This window comes from Pelophylax lessonae (genome assembly GCF_965119305.1).
Source record: "Pelophylax lessonae genome assembly, chromosome: 12".
Taxonomy (NCBI): domain Eukaryota; kingdom Metazoa; phylum Chordata; class Amphibia; order Anura; family Ranidae; genus Pelophylax; species Pelophylax lessonae.
The window spans coordinates 100,635,118-100,654,900 of record NC_138779.1 but is presented as its reverse complement, the minus strand read 5'-3'; the positions used below and the strand labels follow the sequence as shown (position 1 = coordinate 100,654,900).

Here is a 19,783-nt window from a genome sequence, read left to right as displayed (position 1 = left end):
GGAACAAGGGTTTTTTTTCTGGGGTTTTTCTCAATTTTTCTTCCTTTCTTATCCAATCTATCTTCTCTTAAAGGGTCTTCTAGGATAATTTTGTTGCATATACACGCTGTGGGTGGGGCCTATGACAGCAATTTCATAACGCTATTCGGTTCCGATTGGTTGACTGGACTTGCCCAAAGTGAAGCCTGTAGGAGCGCCATTTGCAGTGTTTGAATGTTTGCAGCACCCTTTCATTTTCATCATTCTGTGAGTGCAATATTTACTTTTGTTATTAAAGCTTTTTATACATTACTACACTATGAGAGCGCTATTTTCACTTTTTAAACATTGTTGGAAGCATATAGACACAGTATGGTCGGAGGGAGACCTTAATCTCCAATGTGTGATTTGACCACCTGTAATCCAGTGTATAATAACGTCTGGTAAGCAGTTTGTCACACTGGGTTGGGAGCACAACACTTCATTTGCTGTTTCTTTCCCAGCATAATGTTTTTCTGCACCCTATGTAATTTATCACTGAACCCTAAGGATAAACACCTTATTTCTACATGTTGGATTTTATTGGTGGACTAATTGATTTACTGTCTTTTTTTTCACCAATTTTAATTGGCATGAAAAATGGATGTTTTTTTATTTGTTTTCACGTATTGTATTTTAGCACTGTACTATATCAACACATATGCACTCATATATCCATTTATATCCCACATATACACTCACATATCCATTTATATGGTGACATAAGGGTGCATACCAAGAAAGAAAAAATAGTGACTATGCATGATTATATATTGTATTACCTTATATTTATATGACTGTAAATTATATTTAAAGATTTATATATTCTTTATGCAAATATGATACTTCCACTTATATTCTTCTGTAACATATGCTAAAAATAATAAAAACAGTAAACACAATTATTTCATATTAACATGAATAATTTCTTATACACATTCTGTTTTTCCCTCTCTCTCTGACAGCCTATCTTCCACATAGCCCATCCTCCCATATTGGCTACCCGCACACTCTGTTTCTCATCACAGATCATTAAATTCTGTAGAATTAACACTACTAGCAGTATGAGTTAGACACTTTGGGTGACAGTGATTTTCCAGATCACAGAACAATAAGTGCCAGCAGACCGAAAGTGGACATTACTGGAGCAGATTTACTCCAAAGTTAAACCTTAACAGGTGCAAACAGTAGTTGCCACCATATATTGTAATGGAAACATACACCATTTACAGCATCTGCTGTAGCAACCATGATCTTTAACCACATAACGACCGCTCACATTGCTGCTACTGCGGCAATGTGGCTCATTATCGTCCAGTGACGTAGACCTACTGCTCTTCCCCGATCATCGGGGAATCGAGTGTGAAGATCCGCCCACTAGTGTAAACAAAGCGGGCGGATCTCCTAAGTGACAGGCAGGGTCAGATTGCAGGGTTCAGCATAGCTCAACATGCGATCTGTCCCTGTGTCACTCAGTCACCTCCCCCCACACGTCAGTAAGCACCAGGCATACATTAACCCCTACCTCTCCAATAAAATTAACCCCTTCCCTGCCAGTGTAATTTTTACAGTAACAGTGCATATTTATAGCACTGATTACTGTAGTAATGTCACTGGTACCCCCAAAAGTGTCAAAAATGTCAGTCAGGGGTCCGATCTGTCCGCCGCAATGTCGCAGTCCAGCAAAAAAAAAAATCGCAGATCGCCGCCATTACTCGTAAAAAAAAAAAAAAAAAAAACACCAAAAATGACAGAAATCTTTCCCTTAGTTAGTAAACGCAATAACTTTTGTGCAAACCAATCAAAATACGCTTATTGCGATTTTTTTTACCAAAAATATGTAGCAGAAAACAAATTGGCCAAAAATGATAAAAAAATTAGATTTTTAAATTTTTTTTGGGGGGGGGATTTCATATAAAGAAATGTGAAAAATATTGTTATTTTTTCAAAATTTTCGCTCTTTTTTTGTTTATAGCACAAAAAGTCGCACAGGTGATCAAATACCACCAAAAGAAAGCTCTGTTTGTGGGGAAAAAAGGACGTAAATTTCGTTTGGGTACGGCGTTGCATGACCGCGCAATTGTCAGTTAAATTCGCACAGCGCCGAATCGCAAAAAGTGGCCTGGACGTAAGACAGTAAAATCGTCCGGTGGTAAAGTGGTTAAAAAATGTCTGTAATACTTGTTGCCACTTCCAGACAGGAAGTATTAGAATTCAGTAGCTCTCAAAGAGAAAAGGGTTCATTGTTTTCTGATTTAAAGCATTCAGAGATTCAGCTTAATGATTTAAAATATATTTTTGAGGAAAAGAAAATGTTTACAAAAACAGTGTCAGAGTCACTGGTACTCATAAATGACTCTTAGCATTCCTTTATAGTTTTGATGGAGATCAGAGCAACTGAGCTAGAAATTGCAGTCATCCTTTCAAGTACCTGGAGAGCATTTTTATAGAGTTAACAAAACCAGTAGGAGGGGTGTTCTAAAGGGGTTAGGGAGTATGATGCTCAGCAGACACACCCTTAATGCCAACTTTTCTAACTATATCTATATTGCCATATGCCAAGGTTTTACTATCAAACAACCAAAATTATATTGCTGACAATGAAACTATGATTTGATGTTGACCTAACTATGATTTAAATTGGATACATATATGTATCTTAGGAGAATTATTCACCTGCTGGATATTGTAGCATGGGTGTGTTTGGTAAATTGGGCTTTAAATTGGAATGTTCAAGTCAGGAGACATATAAAATGTTTTATCTATCTAGCACAGACATATGATTTAAATATATTTTTAAAGGAGTCTTGGCAATTTTGTTCAGTATGACTTACTCACTCTCCCCATCCATTTTGCAGTTCAACAGACCTCAATAATGTCACACCAGGGACTAGCGAAGTCCCAGCATGGGGCCATTCGCAATCTTAGTCTTGTTATTTTCTGACCACATTTTTATGATCATCCACTCAGCTGTACTGAGGAACAATTATGGTTTGAAGCCAATGAATGTAGCATTGTGGAATTAAAATTAAGCATTCCAAGGATACCCAAGCAAACAAAGAACTTACAGCCTCCATGGGGAAGAGTGTCCCTGGTGGAAGTTGAACCTAGAACCCTTTGCTGTCCAACATATATAAGTTAGTGATACTGACTTAATTACCCTTGTCCTTTTGATACCCTTTGAATCAAGAGAGGCTTTTTTGATAAATCACTGTACATTTTTATTTAAATAAATAGTAGTGCAACTGTACAACAATAATAAATACACATTTAAAATAACAGACAGTGGCAAATGCAAATAAATAAATATTACAAATAAATAAATAAAATACATATTAATAAATCTTTGAAAGTCTTTTCACCTTTTTTAGTAGTGACACACTGGGGTTCATTTACTAAAGGCAAATAAGCTGTTCACTTTGAAAGGGAATTTCTCATTAGCTTTATAATTGTGGTGAAAGTTCACTTTGCTAAAAATACCCCATTGCATGCAGAGAATATTAAAAAAATAAATAAACAATTTTCAATTGTACATGATTGGATGGTAGAAGTCAGCAAAGCTTCACCCCATTTCCTAAAGGAAAATCCCCTTGCAAAGTAAAAAATCCCTTGCAAAGTGAACAGCCTATTTGCTTTTAGTAAATCAACCCCACTGTGTTCCCCTTCTGCAGTTCAAGCTTACACTGCTAACCCAAATAACAAACAACTATTTACAATTCAGTTTTAGCTCATTTTTTGTGGTCTGGAGTGGTAGTCATACAGGTCTATTCAATATAGCACCCTTTCATTAGTTTAGAGAATTTAGGAGAATAAGGTTCACTGTGCTTTTCAGATTGTTGTTTTGCTTATGAAATAAGTTTTTCAGTGAACGTGTTGGAGTTTTGTCTCATACAGAGTTATAAAACTTTATTTTATTTATTTATTTATTTTTTGCTTCTAAGTTCCTTAGGTGGTTGTATAAAGAAAGATATTGCTGTTGCAACAAAACCAACAATACAACAGTTACACCGAGTAGGGTGTGTGAATAACTGCACTGGGAGATTATGTTCGTCAGATAATAAGGTTATCTGAAAAATCTGATCCCTTGTGTATGATTATCTTTAGGAGTGCTATAAAACATGCTCGGAGTCTAAGCTGGTCATACACGTTAAAGTTGCTCCTGTTCAGCCCAGGAATTATCCCACTTCTATGCTGTCAGAATACCCAAACAGTGACTACAGCTGATTGGCTTTTTTTAAACCAACTCAACTAATTTCTTTAAGTTTTGTGAGCCGGGCGATATCAGCAGGGCTCGAACATCAAGCCATCCATGGCCAGCTTTCATTAAAGCCCAACTTTAGCCAAAACATTTTTTAAATTTGGTTTTTAGTAGAGTGGAGCAAATGTGTAACTATCCCAGGATTTTATTGCTGCCTGTGTCCCCATCTTGGGTTTTCCTTCACTTCATGTCCTGTAGGGGGGTGGGGGGGAAGGGGGTTCATTCAATAAATTGCGATTAATGGTAATTCTTCCAGAATTCCTTTAAAAAATTAAAATCCTTTGTACTTTGGCATATTAGATATGCAGATTGGTTTAACCAGATACCTGCATAACCATATTCAAGCTCTTTCAAGTCAAACTGTACACAAAAAAAAAAAAGACTTTTTAATAACATTTGTCATTTGTGTGATCTCTAACTAACCATTATGTCTACCCTATATTATATAAAGTACTGAACATGCCCATATGAACTAACCACTATTACCTCTACAACACTATATAAATAATAAGCATGGGCATGCACATATAGATGATTATGTCTAAGAAAAGAAAAATAATATGATTGGCATGGTGCAGAAAAACCAGCTAAGCCATGAAAATCAATTATTATTTAGCTATGATTGGTCCAGTACTGAGTAGACACATAAAATAATGTAACTTTCAACAGGTTAGGTGGAATTTGCAGAGACTGCCTCCAGTGTATAACAAGTGCGCTAAAAATCAAACCAAAGCGTTTTTCATATATATTAGGTCTTTGTGTACTTTGACATTTCATTTGTTTTCCAGTTACTATGCTGAGTCTTCCTTGACCTTTGAAGTTTTGACCTGTTTTGTACAATTAAGTTCTTTACTACTGCCTATAAATAGCAGGTTGTGATCTATTAAATCTCTTACTTAATGTGCATGTATACATAGTATGCTGTTGTATAATGTAGATGTCCTTTCTTCACATATAAGCCCTTAATAATTACGCCATTTCCCCGAAAATAGTTAAGAAAGCTGCTAAGTCATGAAGATTTGCTTTGCCCATGAACCAAAGCTATAAACAGTCTATAACAAATACACCTCTCTTTACAGTACATGTCTATCTTTTTGAGTCCAGACTTGGGCTGAAGATGTTTGATTGATCGATCATACCAAAAGGATCTTCGTCTAAGTAGCTTCCTGGTTGGCGTTCGTAGGAATGGTCTACAGCATGGAGGTCCTCCAAGGGTATTGTGTTTTTAAGTGGCATAAATCTTGCCAACTGTCCTCCTGAAGGGTGGCCTCCTCTGGGAGGTGAAAGAGTAAGCTGAACAAGATATTTATCAGAGAAATAGAAATTATATCCGTCTGCTAACGGCACTTCTCGGAAGTTGCATTCATCTTCGTTATAAATTGTCTATGGAAACAGGAAATGAGGGAAATGGTATATGAATACTTATAACTTGATTTTTGGAATTTATTGTATTTAATACTTCAATAAAAGTACACACATTCCTTAAATAGTTCACAGTGGGTATTCAATTAACTTTATTGTAATCAAGGTTAGAAAAACATATCAATAAGATAAGTCTTCATTATTAGAAGTCACATGAACACATACAAGCACTAAGGTGTTAAATGCACATCCTATGCAGTGTCATTATTATTACACATACTATACAGCTTAAGATTTACAGTAACATCCCACAACGTCATGGGCCAAACACTCTAAGGGTTGCCGGTTTCAAAGATCACTGTTGATAACAGAGACTCTCCTTTATCCTAATGGGTTTAATACCGCTGATAAGTAAAAAAAAAACAAGTTTAATGACCTCATTATTTTCAAGGCTTAATGGTATGGTATCCTACATATCTATAAACTCTTGGTGGTATGTTGCAAAGATATATATTGTTGATTTTGTGAGAGAGCAAGTGATTAGCTCATCTGGTTGTGCACTAATCAATACTGACAGCAGCAGAGAGTACATGGCAGCACCCTTCCCAAAGTACATCAAACTCAGATGAAATCTCCAAAAAGCCAGCACATGATCCAGATGCATATAATCTTTGTTGACGCATATCCAGTTTAAAGAAGGGTCTTACTGCTGATATGCAATTTCGACCAGTTCTGCCTTAGTTGTATGGCCAATCGTAAGCTATGACTAAGGTCAGGATTGGTCAAATGTATCAGCAGGGTAGACCCTTCTTGCGTCTAAAAGATTATCTGCTATTGTATCATGTGCTGCCTTTTTGGAGATCTACATGTTTTTGTGATTGAATACTTTTAAAAGTGTTTTAGAGTGGCTAACAATTGGTGTGTGTGGCCAGTTAGAATGGAGTTATCTTAATGAACTTTACTCTTTTTCTCTGTCCTATTTACTATATTACAGTGCAGTTTACAAATGGCTTGGAGAAAATCTCTAAAATTATAGGTTTAAAGTTTCCATTACTAAAGAATAATACAGCAATGCTGGTGAATTAAATACAATCATTCTTCTTGGTGGTCAGGAAAGAATCTCTGCTCTTTTCTGGATCAACACTGAATGTGTGAAAGGCTGAATTTAACAATTCTGCTCATTTTCACTATTCATCAATTTTCAGAAATAAATTAATAATCTTTAGTAATGAACTTTGCAAAATGTCACAGAAGGTACAATGCTGAGCAAAGCAGAGCAGAGAAGAGCAGACCAAACTAGATAATTGATGCCAGGTTCCAATGTCAATATTTCAATTTGAAATCTTTTGCAGGCTCTGCCAAGACATTTTGTCACTCAGTTGAAGCTGTATAACTATGTTTTCATGTCTGATATATAGATATCGTATTGATCAAAAACATGCCAACTCTAAATGTACAGTATATATTATTAGACACTTACAGATCCATATAAGTGGTGCCTGGAGTCCATGCAAAGGTAGCGAGTGCTTTTCATTCCCCGAATCACCAAGATGCTTGGCTTTACTGCCTTGATTTCCAGTATGCCTGAAAGATATCAATATTGTTTTTATTATTATGCAGTCTTTTCCACCAGCATTAAAAACGATAACTGTATAATTGTAAGCTGCAGAGTCAGAAGCTCTTAAAGTTTCTCAAGCCAACACATTTTTTTTACTTCTGAAAAACTTAGAAAGTAATTAAAATTCCAGTCAGGTTGTTTTTTTTTTTTTTTTTTTTTTTTGCGGTCCATGTCTTTTTAGAATAATTCACCCTCATTATTTTTTTTGAGGACTATTATTAGAAAACAAAGAAATGGCAAATCCAACATCTAATTTAATGGCTATCACCAAAACAGGAGGAGATGGGATACTTCCAATGAGGACACCTGTTCTGGTGACATCCCTCCCCAACGGGGGGACAAACATCCATGCATTTCAACTATTCCTCAAACAAAATGAAGAGAAAAAGTATGATAGCATTATGTTTACACTTTAACATTGCTCCCTATGCTGAAAATAATTATTTTGAACTGCCCACAGTGACCTTAATATTACATTGATACATTAAAGAAACTTGTTACGCTATGACTATGGGAGCCATTATTGCCAACCTGGTTTTAAAAGTTGCAAGCTCTTGGGCTGTCATGTTTAATATTGCTTAAGTCCTTAGTGGGTCTTTGAGTGAGGACAAACATGCAAGTCCAGAGTCCTAATTTCACTGGCTGCATACTTGTTTTTGATCAACAAACCATTAGGATTGGGATGACAGTTCCAGAAAAGGCATCTTTAAAAACCAAGTTGGAAATGGCAGCTCCCATATTCCTACCCTATTCATTTTCCTCTAACAGTTACGCTCACAAACTCTGCTAAAATATGTTACATCATAAGATTAATGAACCATTGCACAGTCAAGTACTTTTTTCTAGGTGATAAACTGTCTTTAAATGGTCTTTAAATGAGTGAACACTTATTAAAAATTAAATAAGTTCACCAATGAGCATTTTTATATCAAGGAAATAAATATATTGAATTTTGGAGTTATAAGTACTCTTCAGAAATCATACTATACATCTTAGCTTTGCATTAGAGTTTTCATATAAATGCTCTTTTATTAGCACCTGTAAAGCATTATGTAATGTCTCATGATGCAATGCTGTAGAACTGTTGATAATGTGGGTAAGTGCTGTCAGAAATGCAATTGTTGTGTATAAGGTACACTCATGTAGATAAGCAGTGACCTTCAAAGTTATTCTTTCTCCTAATCCCCATGAGCTGGTTTCTTTTTAGTGTAATCAGCACATTTGAAATACTCATACAACTATTTATCAGTTATATGAGACTTTTATGAAGTCTTTCTGTATTCAAATTTAGGAATCTTGGATATGCTAAAAGATTAACTGCAAATTATAGATGAAAAGGAAATTACCAAGTTAGTAGGTCATGTGCAAATTGCAGTGACCCGTACAACTCTGCAAAGCAGAGTTTAATTGATCTTCTTGGTGTGGCCAATTTTACAGTTTATTGTGACTTGTATGTTTGTTTAGGGTCCTTTCACACGGGCTTTCCACCCGGCGGACTTGTTTTGTTCAGCGGGGATCGAGCTTACTTTGCAGAGACAGACCTGTCAGATCCCTGCTCTCCTCTATGGGAGATCCAATGAAAATGGACCGCCTGACCATTTTCATCCGATCCTATCCGATCTGATCCTCCAGAAGGATGGAAAATAGGGTTTCCATCCATCTGGATTTCACAGACAGGATTGGATCGGATAGCAGCGGGTGTTAGCCAAGATGTCACCGCTGACATCCGCTGCTCAATAGGGATGCATGGAGCATCCGACCAGGTCTGCCTGAAAAACTGACAGGTGGTCCTGATCGGAAAGCCTGTGTTAAAAAGGCCTTAGGGAGACTTTTTTTTTTTAATCAACTGTGCTTTAAATAGTAGCAGAAAACAGTTACTGATTATCCATTCATGGTGGACTTTTTAATCTGTAAGACTATGGTTCACTAATAATTCTCAGAGCCATTTTTGTTTTTTGCAATTTATATAGAATTCTGCTTCAATTTGTGCCGACCTAACTACTACAAGCAAAGAAATTCCATGGCTAAGAAGCACAAAAATTATGAAAGTATGGAGTATATGGTACTTCAAGATGCATTTTCTGCTCACAGTTGATTCCCATTTTGTGCTTTTGTAACATCTGTCCAAAGATTTGTTCGTTGAGGAAACATTTTCTATAAAGACCACGTTGGGTCATGAATTTTGTTTGATTGTCAAAGTTGAAGAGAAATCATCCAATTGGGTCAAAGGTTACAGTGGGAATTTTCCCTCACCTGTGAAAGATTTCTTCTCACGTCCTGTTGGGGTTGATTTACTAAAATTGGAGAGTGCAAAGTCAACTACAGCTGTGCATGGTAGCCAATCAACTTCTAACTTCACCTTTTTCAATTAGGCCTCGAAGAAAAAATTTTAAGCTGTTTGGTTCCTATGCAGAGCTGCACCAGAGTTTGCACTCTCCTGCTTTAGTAAATCAACCCCGTTGTATCTAAAGTTTGGCATGCAAACTGAAAAAAAAATTTGATTGGTTCATTTTTTCCCAAAATGAAAAAAAGTTGGGCTATAGATACACTTTAACCAATAGGAAGTAACAAATCAGAATGCTCTTATTGATCTGGTATTGCTAAACTGAGGTTTCATTGGTTGCTAGTACAATCTATTTTTATATGGCTATGGTTATTATGGAATAGAAATACATTATCCAATGACACTTATAAAAAGCCAATCTATATTCCATAGTGCTCATTAAACATATCTATATTGAACAAGCAATAATGTTTCGCTTAAGCCTTTCATAAGGAAATAAATATTTTAATTATAACAGCTAGTTAAAAGTATCTGCTAGTTTAAAGCTATGGTGTGGTGCAAACATGTGTATATTTGTAGGTAATTATATATGATCTGCTACAAAAGGCTAGAATACATAAGCCATCATGCTTGGGGTAATCACCAGGCTGGGAGTGGAGCAGGTCTGCTGATAATCTGTTTTGTGTTCTTTTTTTAAACTTTGTTAATGTATTACAGGTTTTTTTTTGGCACTGACAAGGACTACAACTGAGAGCTTAATTCACAGAAAAATGTTAATACCATGAATGCACTGTCATCATGAATAAAAGAAATCTGAATACAGACCAATACTTAAGTTGTTTTTTTTTTTTTTAACTTAACAATCACTTTAAAATGTTTAAAGCTTCAGTCCACCCCAATTTGAAATTGCATTTGTAAGTGGATATTTGTGAATTAAATCACCCAGCAACTCCTTGGCGGAGATTTACTAAAACTGGTGCACACAAAATTTGGTGCAGCTTTAAATAGTAACCAATCAGCTTCTAACTTGTTTGTTCTAACAACTTGTTCAAATAAACTTTGACAATAAAACTTGGAAGCTGATTGAGTACTATGCACAGCTGCACCAAATTCTGTGTGTACCATTTTTTAGAAAGGGCTCTTTCAGACGGCCGCTCCGCTGCTTTTGTCCGCTGCGGGACTTTTTTTTTTTTCACCGAGCGGATGACATTTGTGTCATCCGCTCCGTGTGTCCGCATATCATCCCATCTGTTTGCGGATGATATGCGGACATAATGTATGTCTATGGCATTGCGGATGTCAGCGGATGACACCGCTGACATCCGATTTTCCTTCCTTTCCGTTTTTTGAACGGATGAAAAAATAGGGTTCTATTCCGTTCCAAAAAACGGAACAGAACTGAAGGGAAGAAAATCGGATGTCAGCGGATGGTATTCCGCTGACATCCGCAGTGCCATTGACTTACATTATGTCCGCAAATCATCCGCAAAAAAATAGGATGATTTGCGGACAAGCGGAACGGCCGTGTGAAAGAGCCCTAAATCTCCCCCATTGCGTGCTCTAGCAGCAAGAGTTCCTACTGGTGTTTGCATCTACCCCTCCATCCCAGTGGAGTCTCATTCCTTAGGCTGTATTTTCTGTAATAAAATAAAATCAAACATGGAGAAATCCAATCATAATGGCTGTAGCAAGTGGACCTTGGAAGGTGCAGAGGTGAACCAGTTCTGTATCAACCCAAGGTGAAAGTCATAGTATCCAGAACAGGAACTGTGGAAAAATTTGCAGCAAACACCTTATGAAGGGTCTAACCATTACCCACCCTATCCAAAACAGCAGAAGGTTTAGCTGGAGTTCCACTTTAAGATTTTCCCATTTCTTTTAGCTTACCTGTGTGTATTTTCTGATTTTTTTTAATACAACCCACATTGCAATGGTAATTACTATCCAAAGTACAATATTTTTTTTTTTCATTCAATTTCCTCTTTCATGGCATTAAAAAATTGAAGAAAAAAAGTTTAGGGTTACCACACAAGTTTCAAATTTATAGAAAATGTACATTTTCATCCTGTCCGGTCACCTGATTTTTTTGGATGACTGATAATAATTCACTAAATATTTGAGAAAAATGTCCCTCATATATAGTTATTTCTTATATTAGAAAATTATTCTAAGATCTGATTATTGAAATACTGGACTGAAATGTGTGTAAGCATCTTCTATTGATAGGGTGGCACACTGATTAATGATGTGCAGTAACCCAGGATAGCTACACAGATTTCAGTTTTTATTGGAAAAGACAGAGTAAAGGTCAGATAGTATAGATTATTTTAAATAATAATATTAATAATAATAATTGGATTTGAGTATACTTACTGTATACATTTTTTTCTTTTGTTCCGCTGACTTCGCCCTCTGAAGTGATCTGAAGATGTTGGTGAGTGTGCTCATTATCTGTATAGAGATGTCTTAGTCGTACCTGGTCTGAGTACCCCAAAAGGGGATTATTATCTCTAATAGGACTGGCTAGCACCCTACTAAAACTACATAGTGCCAGGACCAACAAGCACAGTCTTACTCCTGCAGACCTCTGGGTAAAAATATTAGGCTGTCTTCTTAGCATCTTCCTGCGGTGAAATTGCAATAAAAAGTTTTGCTGTGAAGTAATGTTTCCCGGATAAAAGAAAATGTTTTTTTTTCGATAAATAGTAAAAATTGAGAAATGTATTATTCCAGGTATAGAAAAATATTTCTTTATTTAAAAAAATAAATAAAAGTTCTGGTTAAAAGAAGTCACCTATCTAGTGGTAGAAGATCCTGTGCTCTAAAGCTACCTGGTTCTTAGTTCAGACTTATGTTTCTAATGACAAAATGAAGAAGAGGAGACGAATTTATACTCTTTGGTCTTTAACCCTTAACACCACTGATTTTTTTTTCTGAGTAATAACTTTTTTTGACCCCCCCCCCACCATCCTAGATCTGAGTCATTAGGCATGTGAACATATTCTTTTTAAGCAGATATTTACTTACTTCCTAGCTGGGGGAAGGACAATACTGTAAACATTTTTTCATGTTTCCGACCAGAGATTACCAGGTCTGGGGTTACAAAATGATGCAACAAGAGAGTGATGATATAAACTGCTTTGTGTGTGTTTGGGGAGAAGGAGAGGAGGAGGAGGGATAGGCATGCCTCCCATTAACACTTTCTCTGCTGCATAGCTGAAAATATTAATTTTTTAAATTTATAAAAAGAATATATATATATTTTATTTTTTAATTAATAATCGTAAATGGTGCAAAGATAAGCAATTGCAGTTATTGGAGTGGTGCTATGAAAGCTGATCAGTAATAATGGGTTACTGTTACTTTATTTCAACTTTTGTCTTTCAATTGCATTTCTGTAGAAGACTTGTTTTAACTTAACAAATACAGGCATGTCTATTTATGTACTGCAGGTGAAGGGTGCACTAACCTGTACTAGACATAAATCACTGCTTGAACCAAACACAGCGCAGAAAGTGTGAGACCAACAAACTGCCAGAGAGTGATTCTCAGGGAAGGAGAAAAAAAGACAAGTGATTTAACACAGATTCCATCACATCATCTTTTAATTAACCTCTTAAAGGAGACCTATACTGAAAAAAATAAGTGGGCTGCCATAGCTAACCTTCTGGAAATGCCAGTTGCCTGGCTGCCTCTGGTTTCTAAACACTCTCTAACCCAGGACATGTATGCAGCAAGTGAAGGAAGAACTCCAGATCTTTATACTTGTTCTGGGTTCGTTTATCAGAAAATGATGGATCTCCACCTGCATTTTCAGATGGAGAGATCAGCTACAGAATCCCATATATCTCCTCAGTATCATTTGTGGGCAATATTGTTATATATTATGCTAAATTTGCCTTTAATGACCAGATAAGTTCGCATGTTAGGCCACATGTTAACCCCTTGTGGGTGGGACTTAAGGCACCCTAGCGGGGACACTGTGGAACTGCACTCGCTAATGCCCGAATCATACACAGGTGTTGCCGTCATCTAAAATCAACATTAAGACAGGTCTCCAGACTTTAGAATTGAGCAGCAACTTGCACAGTTAACTCTTTGTAATCCCTGGCCATATTTCTTACACTGTTAAAAGAAAAGTATGGGGTTGTTTTTTTTTTTTTCAGAACAATACCAACCTAGGTCGCCTGCCAGCTATAAGACTAAGAACTGAGTGATCAAACACCGCAGACCGCTCAATTCTCAGGGCTCCCTGAGCAGAGAACGGGTGAATCAATGAATTGAATGAAGTGTCAGTCACTGCTGTCTGCTCTAACCCCCCCCCCCCCCCGCTTTCACTGGAGCACTTGGCTGTGGAGGGGCGGAAGCAGCCGCCTCAGGCTCTCAGTGACTCGCTGAGAGGCTGAGCTGCGTGCCGGTCCAGGCAGATCCCAACTTCATTGTCCCAATCTTGCTCCAGCCTGGACCGCCTCTGTGATGTCAGCTGACAGTGGGCTTCAGCTGGTTGTCTGCTTGAAAACGGGTCACAAGAAGGCAGAATGAACTGCAGTCCTGTGATCCACAGGAGAAGAACAGCCAAACAAGCTTTGGCTGTACTTGTTAAACACTGAGCACTTCCTACACACTTCTGTTAGAGAACACCACTCCCCAGGTGTGGAGCATTTATGAGACAGTATCACAGGCATGTACCGGTCTCCACAAACTTAGCAATCCCTTCACCTCACTCCCAGTGACTGGTCCCACTGTTGCTACTGGATATAGGAAATTCACTTATTTCACAACTTTATGCTTATTCTCTCTCCTGGGGACCAACTACATCTCTCTCTACCGTGACTTCAGACTGGGTCCATAGGTACTCTGTGCCATGGGATCAGTCCAAGTCTTTGGGGAGTTGGCCGCTGGTGAAGGGGCCAAGCATAACACCCCTTTATTGACAGAGTAATCATCACCTTAGTCATGTCACCTGTCTCCTGGCTGGTTGGATGCTTTGGCATGCAAGACAATTACTGTAGTCCTTAGCAACCACATAGCTTCCTCTGGTCAATATTCTGCTCTTTAGACCCATGTACTGAATCTTTTCTAACTTCAGTCACCTAGTTGTAAGGCCTATTCTTTTAATATGTCATGCATGCACCCCTTCAGAGATTTCAGACCAGGCAGTAAGATGAACAAATAAAGAGCTTTTACTTTTACTAAGTGATTGCAAAAACCAAGGACCAGTTCTCAAAGACATCTTTCACACAGTTTCCTAGTACCCCATAAAATGACTTCACCTTAGGGAGATGGCAACAGTTCATAACAGGCAGTAAATCCACAAGAAGTAGCAATAGCCCCTTAGAGTCCATGATTTGGCCATAATCCATGTAGTCAGTGAAGTCCATAACTGGCAGTTATAAGTCTATGACGGTCTACAGGCTCCAGACCCCTGGAAATCCCGATTGAGCACTGGGCTCCAAGCACCCCCCCACCCCCAAAGGGGGTGATCCACTCTGACAGCTCTCAGGGCACCTTGTGAGCCCTATATATATGGTGTGACCTGTAGGGGGTGGTGACCTTGCTGAAAAGAGCAGGAAAAGCCTTAACCCTTCCTTGTTAGACACCACCAGCTCAATAGTTCAACCTGAGCACACAGTGTAACATTAAGGCCCCTTTCACACAGGCGGACCGTTCAGATCCACCTGTCCGTTTTTTTGGCGGATCTGAATGGTCCCCCCATGCATCTCTATGGGGCATCGGATGTCAGCGGAGACATGTCCGCTGACATCTGATCCGTCAAATCTGGACGGATGTAAACCCTATTTTCCATCCGTCCAGCGGATGAGATCGGATGGGATCAAATGAGAATGGACCAACGGTCCGTTCCCATCCGATTCCCCCATAGAGATGTATAGGGAACTGACAGCTGTGTCTCCGCACACAGCGCGGAGAACAGCTGTCATCCTCCTGCTCAGCGGGGGATCGGCGGATCGATCCCCCGCTGAGATAAACGGAGTCCGCCCGACGGACAGATAGTGTGAGAGCCGGTTCACACTACTCCGACTTGTCAGGTGACTTGGTCGCCTGACAAATAGCTCCTAATGCTGTGCAATGGAACCGTTCTAATCAGACTGACTCAAGTCGTTCCGACTTAGAAAAAGGTTCCTGCACTATTTTTTTATTATCAGAGTGACTTGCATTGACTTCTATTATGAGAAGTCATTTGCAAGCCGCGATGAAGTCGGGGCAACTTTGAGTCAGATTAGTGTGAACCGGCTCTGAAAGAGCCCTAAGACATTGTAACAATTTACACCTGGCTGACCTAATTAACTCAAGGGCATGAACACAGGAAGAGAAAAAACAGTTAACCATTTAAAAAATCTTGGAAGCACCTGCTAACATGTAGCAATATTTCCAGGCATTGGGCCTGATGTGGGTCTGCCATGGTCACCGACTCACCTGTAACACCAACAGCACATTTAAACTGATTTCCCAAGTGTGAGATCTGAGTCAAAGAACAGTCCGGCATCTTTGGTTTGTTTTGTTTATTTGATATAGAGATGGGAGAAGGGAATGAGTGGGATACTCCTCTGGCTCAACTAGGTACAAATTGGGACACTTGAGAGAAAAATGCCTTTCAGCGCTGACTTGACGCTGGCTGGATGCCGACCAACACTTGCTGGAGCTTGAAATCACTGATTTGCTTTTACTGTACTGAAGACTGACTTCTGACACTCTGGTTAGCTCAAAAGTCCTTGACACTGCTCCCTCCAGTCCTTCCTGACTGAGGTAGCCTTTTGTAACACTGCTGCTGCTGCAACTCTCAACACTGTACACTGCACACTGTACACTTCCACTGTACACTGAATACTTCAGGGCCCAACCATTGGCACCCCCTTTACTCTTCAGGGTCAACACTGGCACCCCCTTTTACTCTTCCTGCACTGGCTATCTAGCTCCCAGATCCCTCTGACCTTCCCCGGAGTGTCCCCTCTCACTAGGCAGACCCCCAGGGGCAGTTTGCAGTATTCAAGACTGGGAATGCTTTCCTGAAACTCGACCCCTCTCAGCTCCGCTGGTCCTCGGCACACCGGATCCTCTCTGCTGCTCAGCTCAAAGGGACAGTGTAAAAAATAATAATAATAAATAAGAAAAAAAATTAAAGTGCCCTGTCCCTCTGTGCAGAAGCCAAAGCATACATAAGTCGCACCTACATATGGAAACTGTGTTCAAACCACACATATGAGTTATTGCCACGATTCTTAGAGCAAGAGCAATAATTCAAGCACAGGAACTCCTCTATAACTCTAAACAGGTCACCATTAAAATTTTTAAGAGCGTCACCTATGGAGATTTTTATGTACTGTAGTTTGTAACCATTTCTCGAGTGCGCGCAATTTTAAAGCATGACATGTTAGGTCTCTATTTGCTTGGCGTAACATCATTTTTTTATACAAAAAAAATTGGGCTAACTTTACTGCTTTGTTATTTTGTAATTCATGAAAGTTTATTTCTTCCAAAAAAATAGCATTTGAAAGACCGATGCACAAATCCCATGTGACATAAAAAAATATTTCAACAATTGCCATTTTATTCTCTAGAGTCTCTGCTAAAAATATATATATATATATAACGTTTGGGGGTTCTAAGTGATTTAGTAGCAAAAAATACTGATTTTAACTTGTAAGCAACAAATGTCAGAAAAAGGCTTAGGCATGAAGGGGTTAGAGTTGTCAGCTATGGCCTGAAGTCGGATTCCAGGGCAAACCTCATTAGTTTTAAAAGTGCTCCCCCCAAATAACACCTATGCTGACTAACATGTGAAAGATGTATATACTTATAAATTTTCAATTTGTTCTGGTCTGGTCAGGGGATCTGGCTCCCCTGTGTCAGTCAGTGGTGGCTGCTAGGGATGATCGAACGGTTCGGGTCCACCATCGGTTCGGCCCGAACATTGGGTGTTCGAGGTTCGGCCGAATTTAGAACTTTTTGCCCAAAAAGTTCGGAATTCGGCAACCAGAACCGACAACCGACAAAAATGCAATGCTTCAGGAAATGGGCTTTAAAAGCCCGTGATTGGACCAGAACCATTAGCAAAAGCCAATTGAGGGGGCAGGAGAATGCTAGGAATGTGATTGGAGTGACTAGGGGGTCCCTAGACCAATCATTAGTGAATACGCCCCCCAGTACATAAGATCGCCCCCGCCAAATTCTTAGCATTCTTGTACGGGACATGGAAGAGAGTGGAATGTTGTTCTGTTCTAATGTCTTACAAAGTGTCATTTAGCTATTTTTAGTGTGAGGAAAGGGATATCTAGTGTAGTTAGAGTGCTCCTTTACACTTAAGTTAGCTTCAAAAATTTAGTTTCTGTAGGGAAAGTGTTAAGTGTAAAGGGACCGTAGTGTAGTGGAGGGTTAACTGACAGTGACTGCTATGGAAGGGTGACAAAACCCTTCCATAGCAGGGTGACCGCTATAGAGAAATGATCATTTCTCTGAGTTGCTTCGGAACAGGAATATGGCTTCTCACCAGCCAAGCATTTTTCATGCTGCAGGGGCTGCCACTGCCAGTGCTTTTTTGAGGACATGTTTGATGTCAGACATGACATCTGAACATGTGTATAGGGGGTATATATACACATATATGTCTGTATATATACCCCTAGACATATATAGGTGTGATAGTAGCAGAAATATATGCTTGCGCTAATGAAATCATTTACAGTAATATATTTCTGCTACTATCACACCTATATATGGCTAGGTGTCTATATACATATAATTATGTGTGTATATATACCACTATACACAAGTTCAGATGTTTTGCCTGCCTCAAAAGAACCCCAAAAAATGCCAAAAAAACGCTAGCGTCAAAAAAAAAAATGCCCAGGTGTACTTTTTAGACCCCCCAGATCTAAAATCCAAAAAATCTCTCTTTTTATTTTTTTATTTTTTCAATAATTGGCTTTTTTATCAAAAATGACAATTTTTAAGAACTTTTTTTGTGTGATTTTGTGTCTGGGGGGTCTAAAAGGTGTACCTGTGAAGTTTCAGCTCTGTAGCATGTCCAGAACCAGAAAAAAAAGATCATATAGGTGTAAAAGGAGGGTCCCACAACCCTGTTCTACTGAAAAATTATATATTTTTTTCATGGTTCTGGACATGCTACAGAGCTGAAACTTCACATGTACACTTTTTAGACCCCCCAGATACTAAATCTCTCTTTTTTTTTTTTTTTCAATAATTGGCTTTTTTATCAAAAATGACAATTTTTAAGAACTTTTTTTGTGTGATTAATAGTTAATGGGGCATGACCCAGAACCCTAGGGACTTTTTAGGGGCATTTATTGGGTTTTAGGGCTTAAAAATGGTGTTTTTTGATTACCGAAGTTCGGGTCCCATTGATTTCAATGGGGTTCTGAAATCCGGGCCGAACTTTCGGGAAGTTCGGATGTTCTGGCCGAACCGAACTTTGGCCGAAAAAGTTCGATCATCCCTAGTGGCTGCAAGGTTGAGGAGGGAGCGCTGACAAAGGATGGGCCATAGGTGCTCTCCCCTGCAGCTGCTGCTTGCTTACACGGGATCACATGATTGGGTGGGCTGAAAATAGGTAAGCATACACATCTTTCTTACGCAGGTTCATCTGCATAGGTGTTAGGAGGGAGGTGTTAGGAGGGGACAGGGAGATTTGTTAAGACTAGTTAGACTTATTCTAGAATTTTGCTTTAAATCCTTTAACCATTTTGGTGCTGTAACCATAACTGTTATTGTGGTGGCAGTGCTGGCATGTAAACAAACTCCTGGCTCCTTTGTGGATCTTTTTACTTCTGGCTGCCTGTAGTAGAAGTTGCTCGATCAAGTTTGCATGTTAGCGAATTCTTTGGCCATAATTAACCACTTCAGCCTCCGCTGCATACCCGTACATCAGTATGTTGAAGTTCTTTTACTGGGATGATGCCTGCAGCTACAGGCATCATTCTGGTATCTTTTTTTAGGTGGCAATGGGCTTTCGTGTAAAAGCAATCCTAGAGGCTAATTAGGTGCTGGATTGCTTTTACAGATGGCAGGGTCCCATCCCCTCTCGCTGCTTCTTGCCTGGAGCCTGGGACTGAAGCCAGCGGTTCCGCTGGCTGACCATAGACATGACTGAGGACTAACGTCCCTGATAATTTCTATGGCCTCAGAAACCGGAAGCAACATATATTTTGCCACTTTCACTTTTGCCAGGACAACCATTAGTTGTCCTGTGAACAGATTCTCTCATCTG

General features: G+C 38.9%; 1 protein-coding gene across 1 annotated transcript; it reads right to left on the bottom strand.

The window, feature by feature from the left end:
- Positions 1–4,747: 4,747 nt before the first annotated feature.
- On the bottom strand, positions 4,748–12,376 carry FGF21 (fibroblast growth factor 21). Its single transcript, XM_082274290.1, has 3 exons — positions 11,914–12,376; positions 7,119–7,222; positions 4,748–5,659 (listed from the first exon to the last, which is right to left on the bottom strand). Exons 1-3 carry the CDS (start codon positions 12,158–12,160, stop codon positions 5,363–5,365), a joined length of 648 nt encoding a protein of 215 aa, XP_082130416.1. The 5' UTR covers positions 12,161–12,376; the 3' UTR covers positions 4,748–5,362.
- Between the last annotated feature and the right edge of the window lie 7,407 nt (positions 12,377–19,783).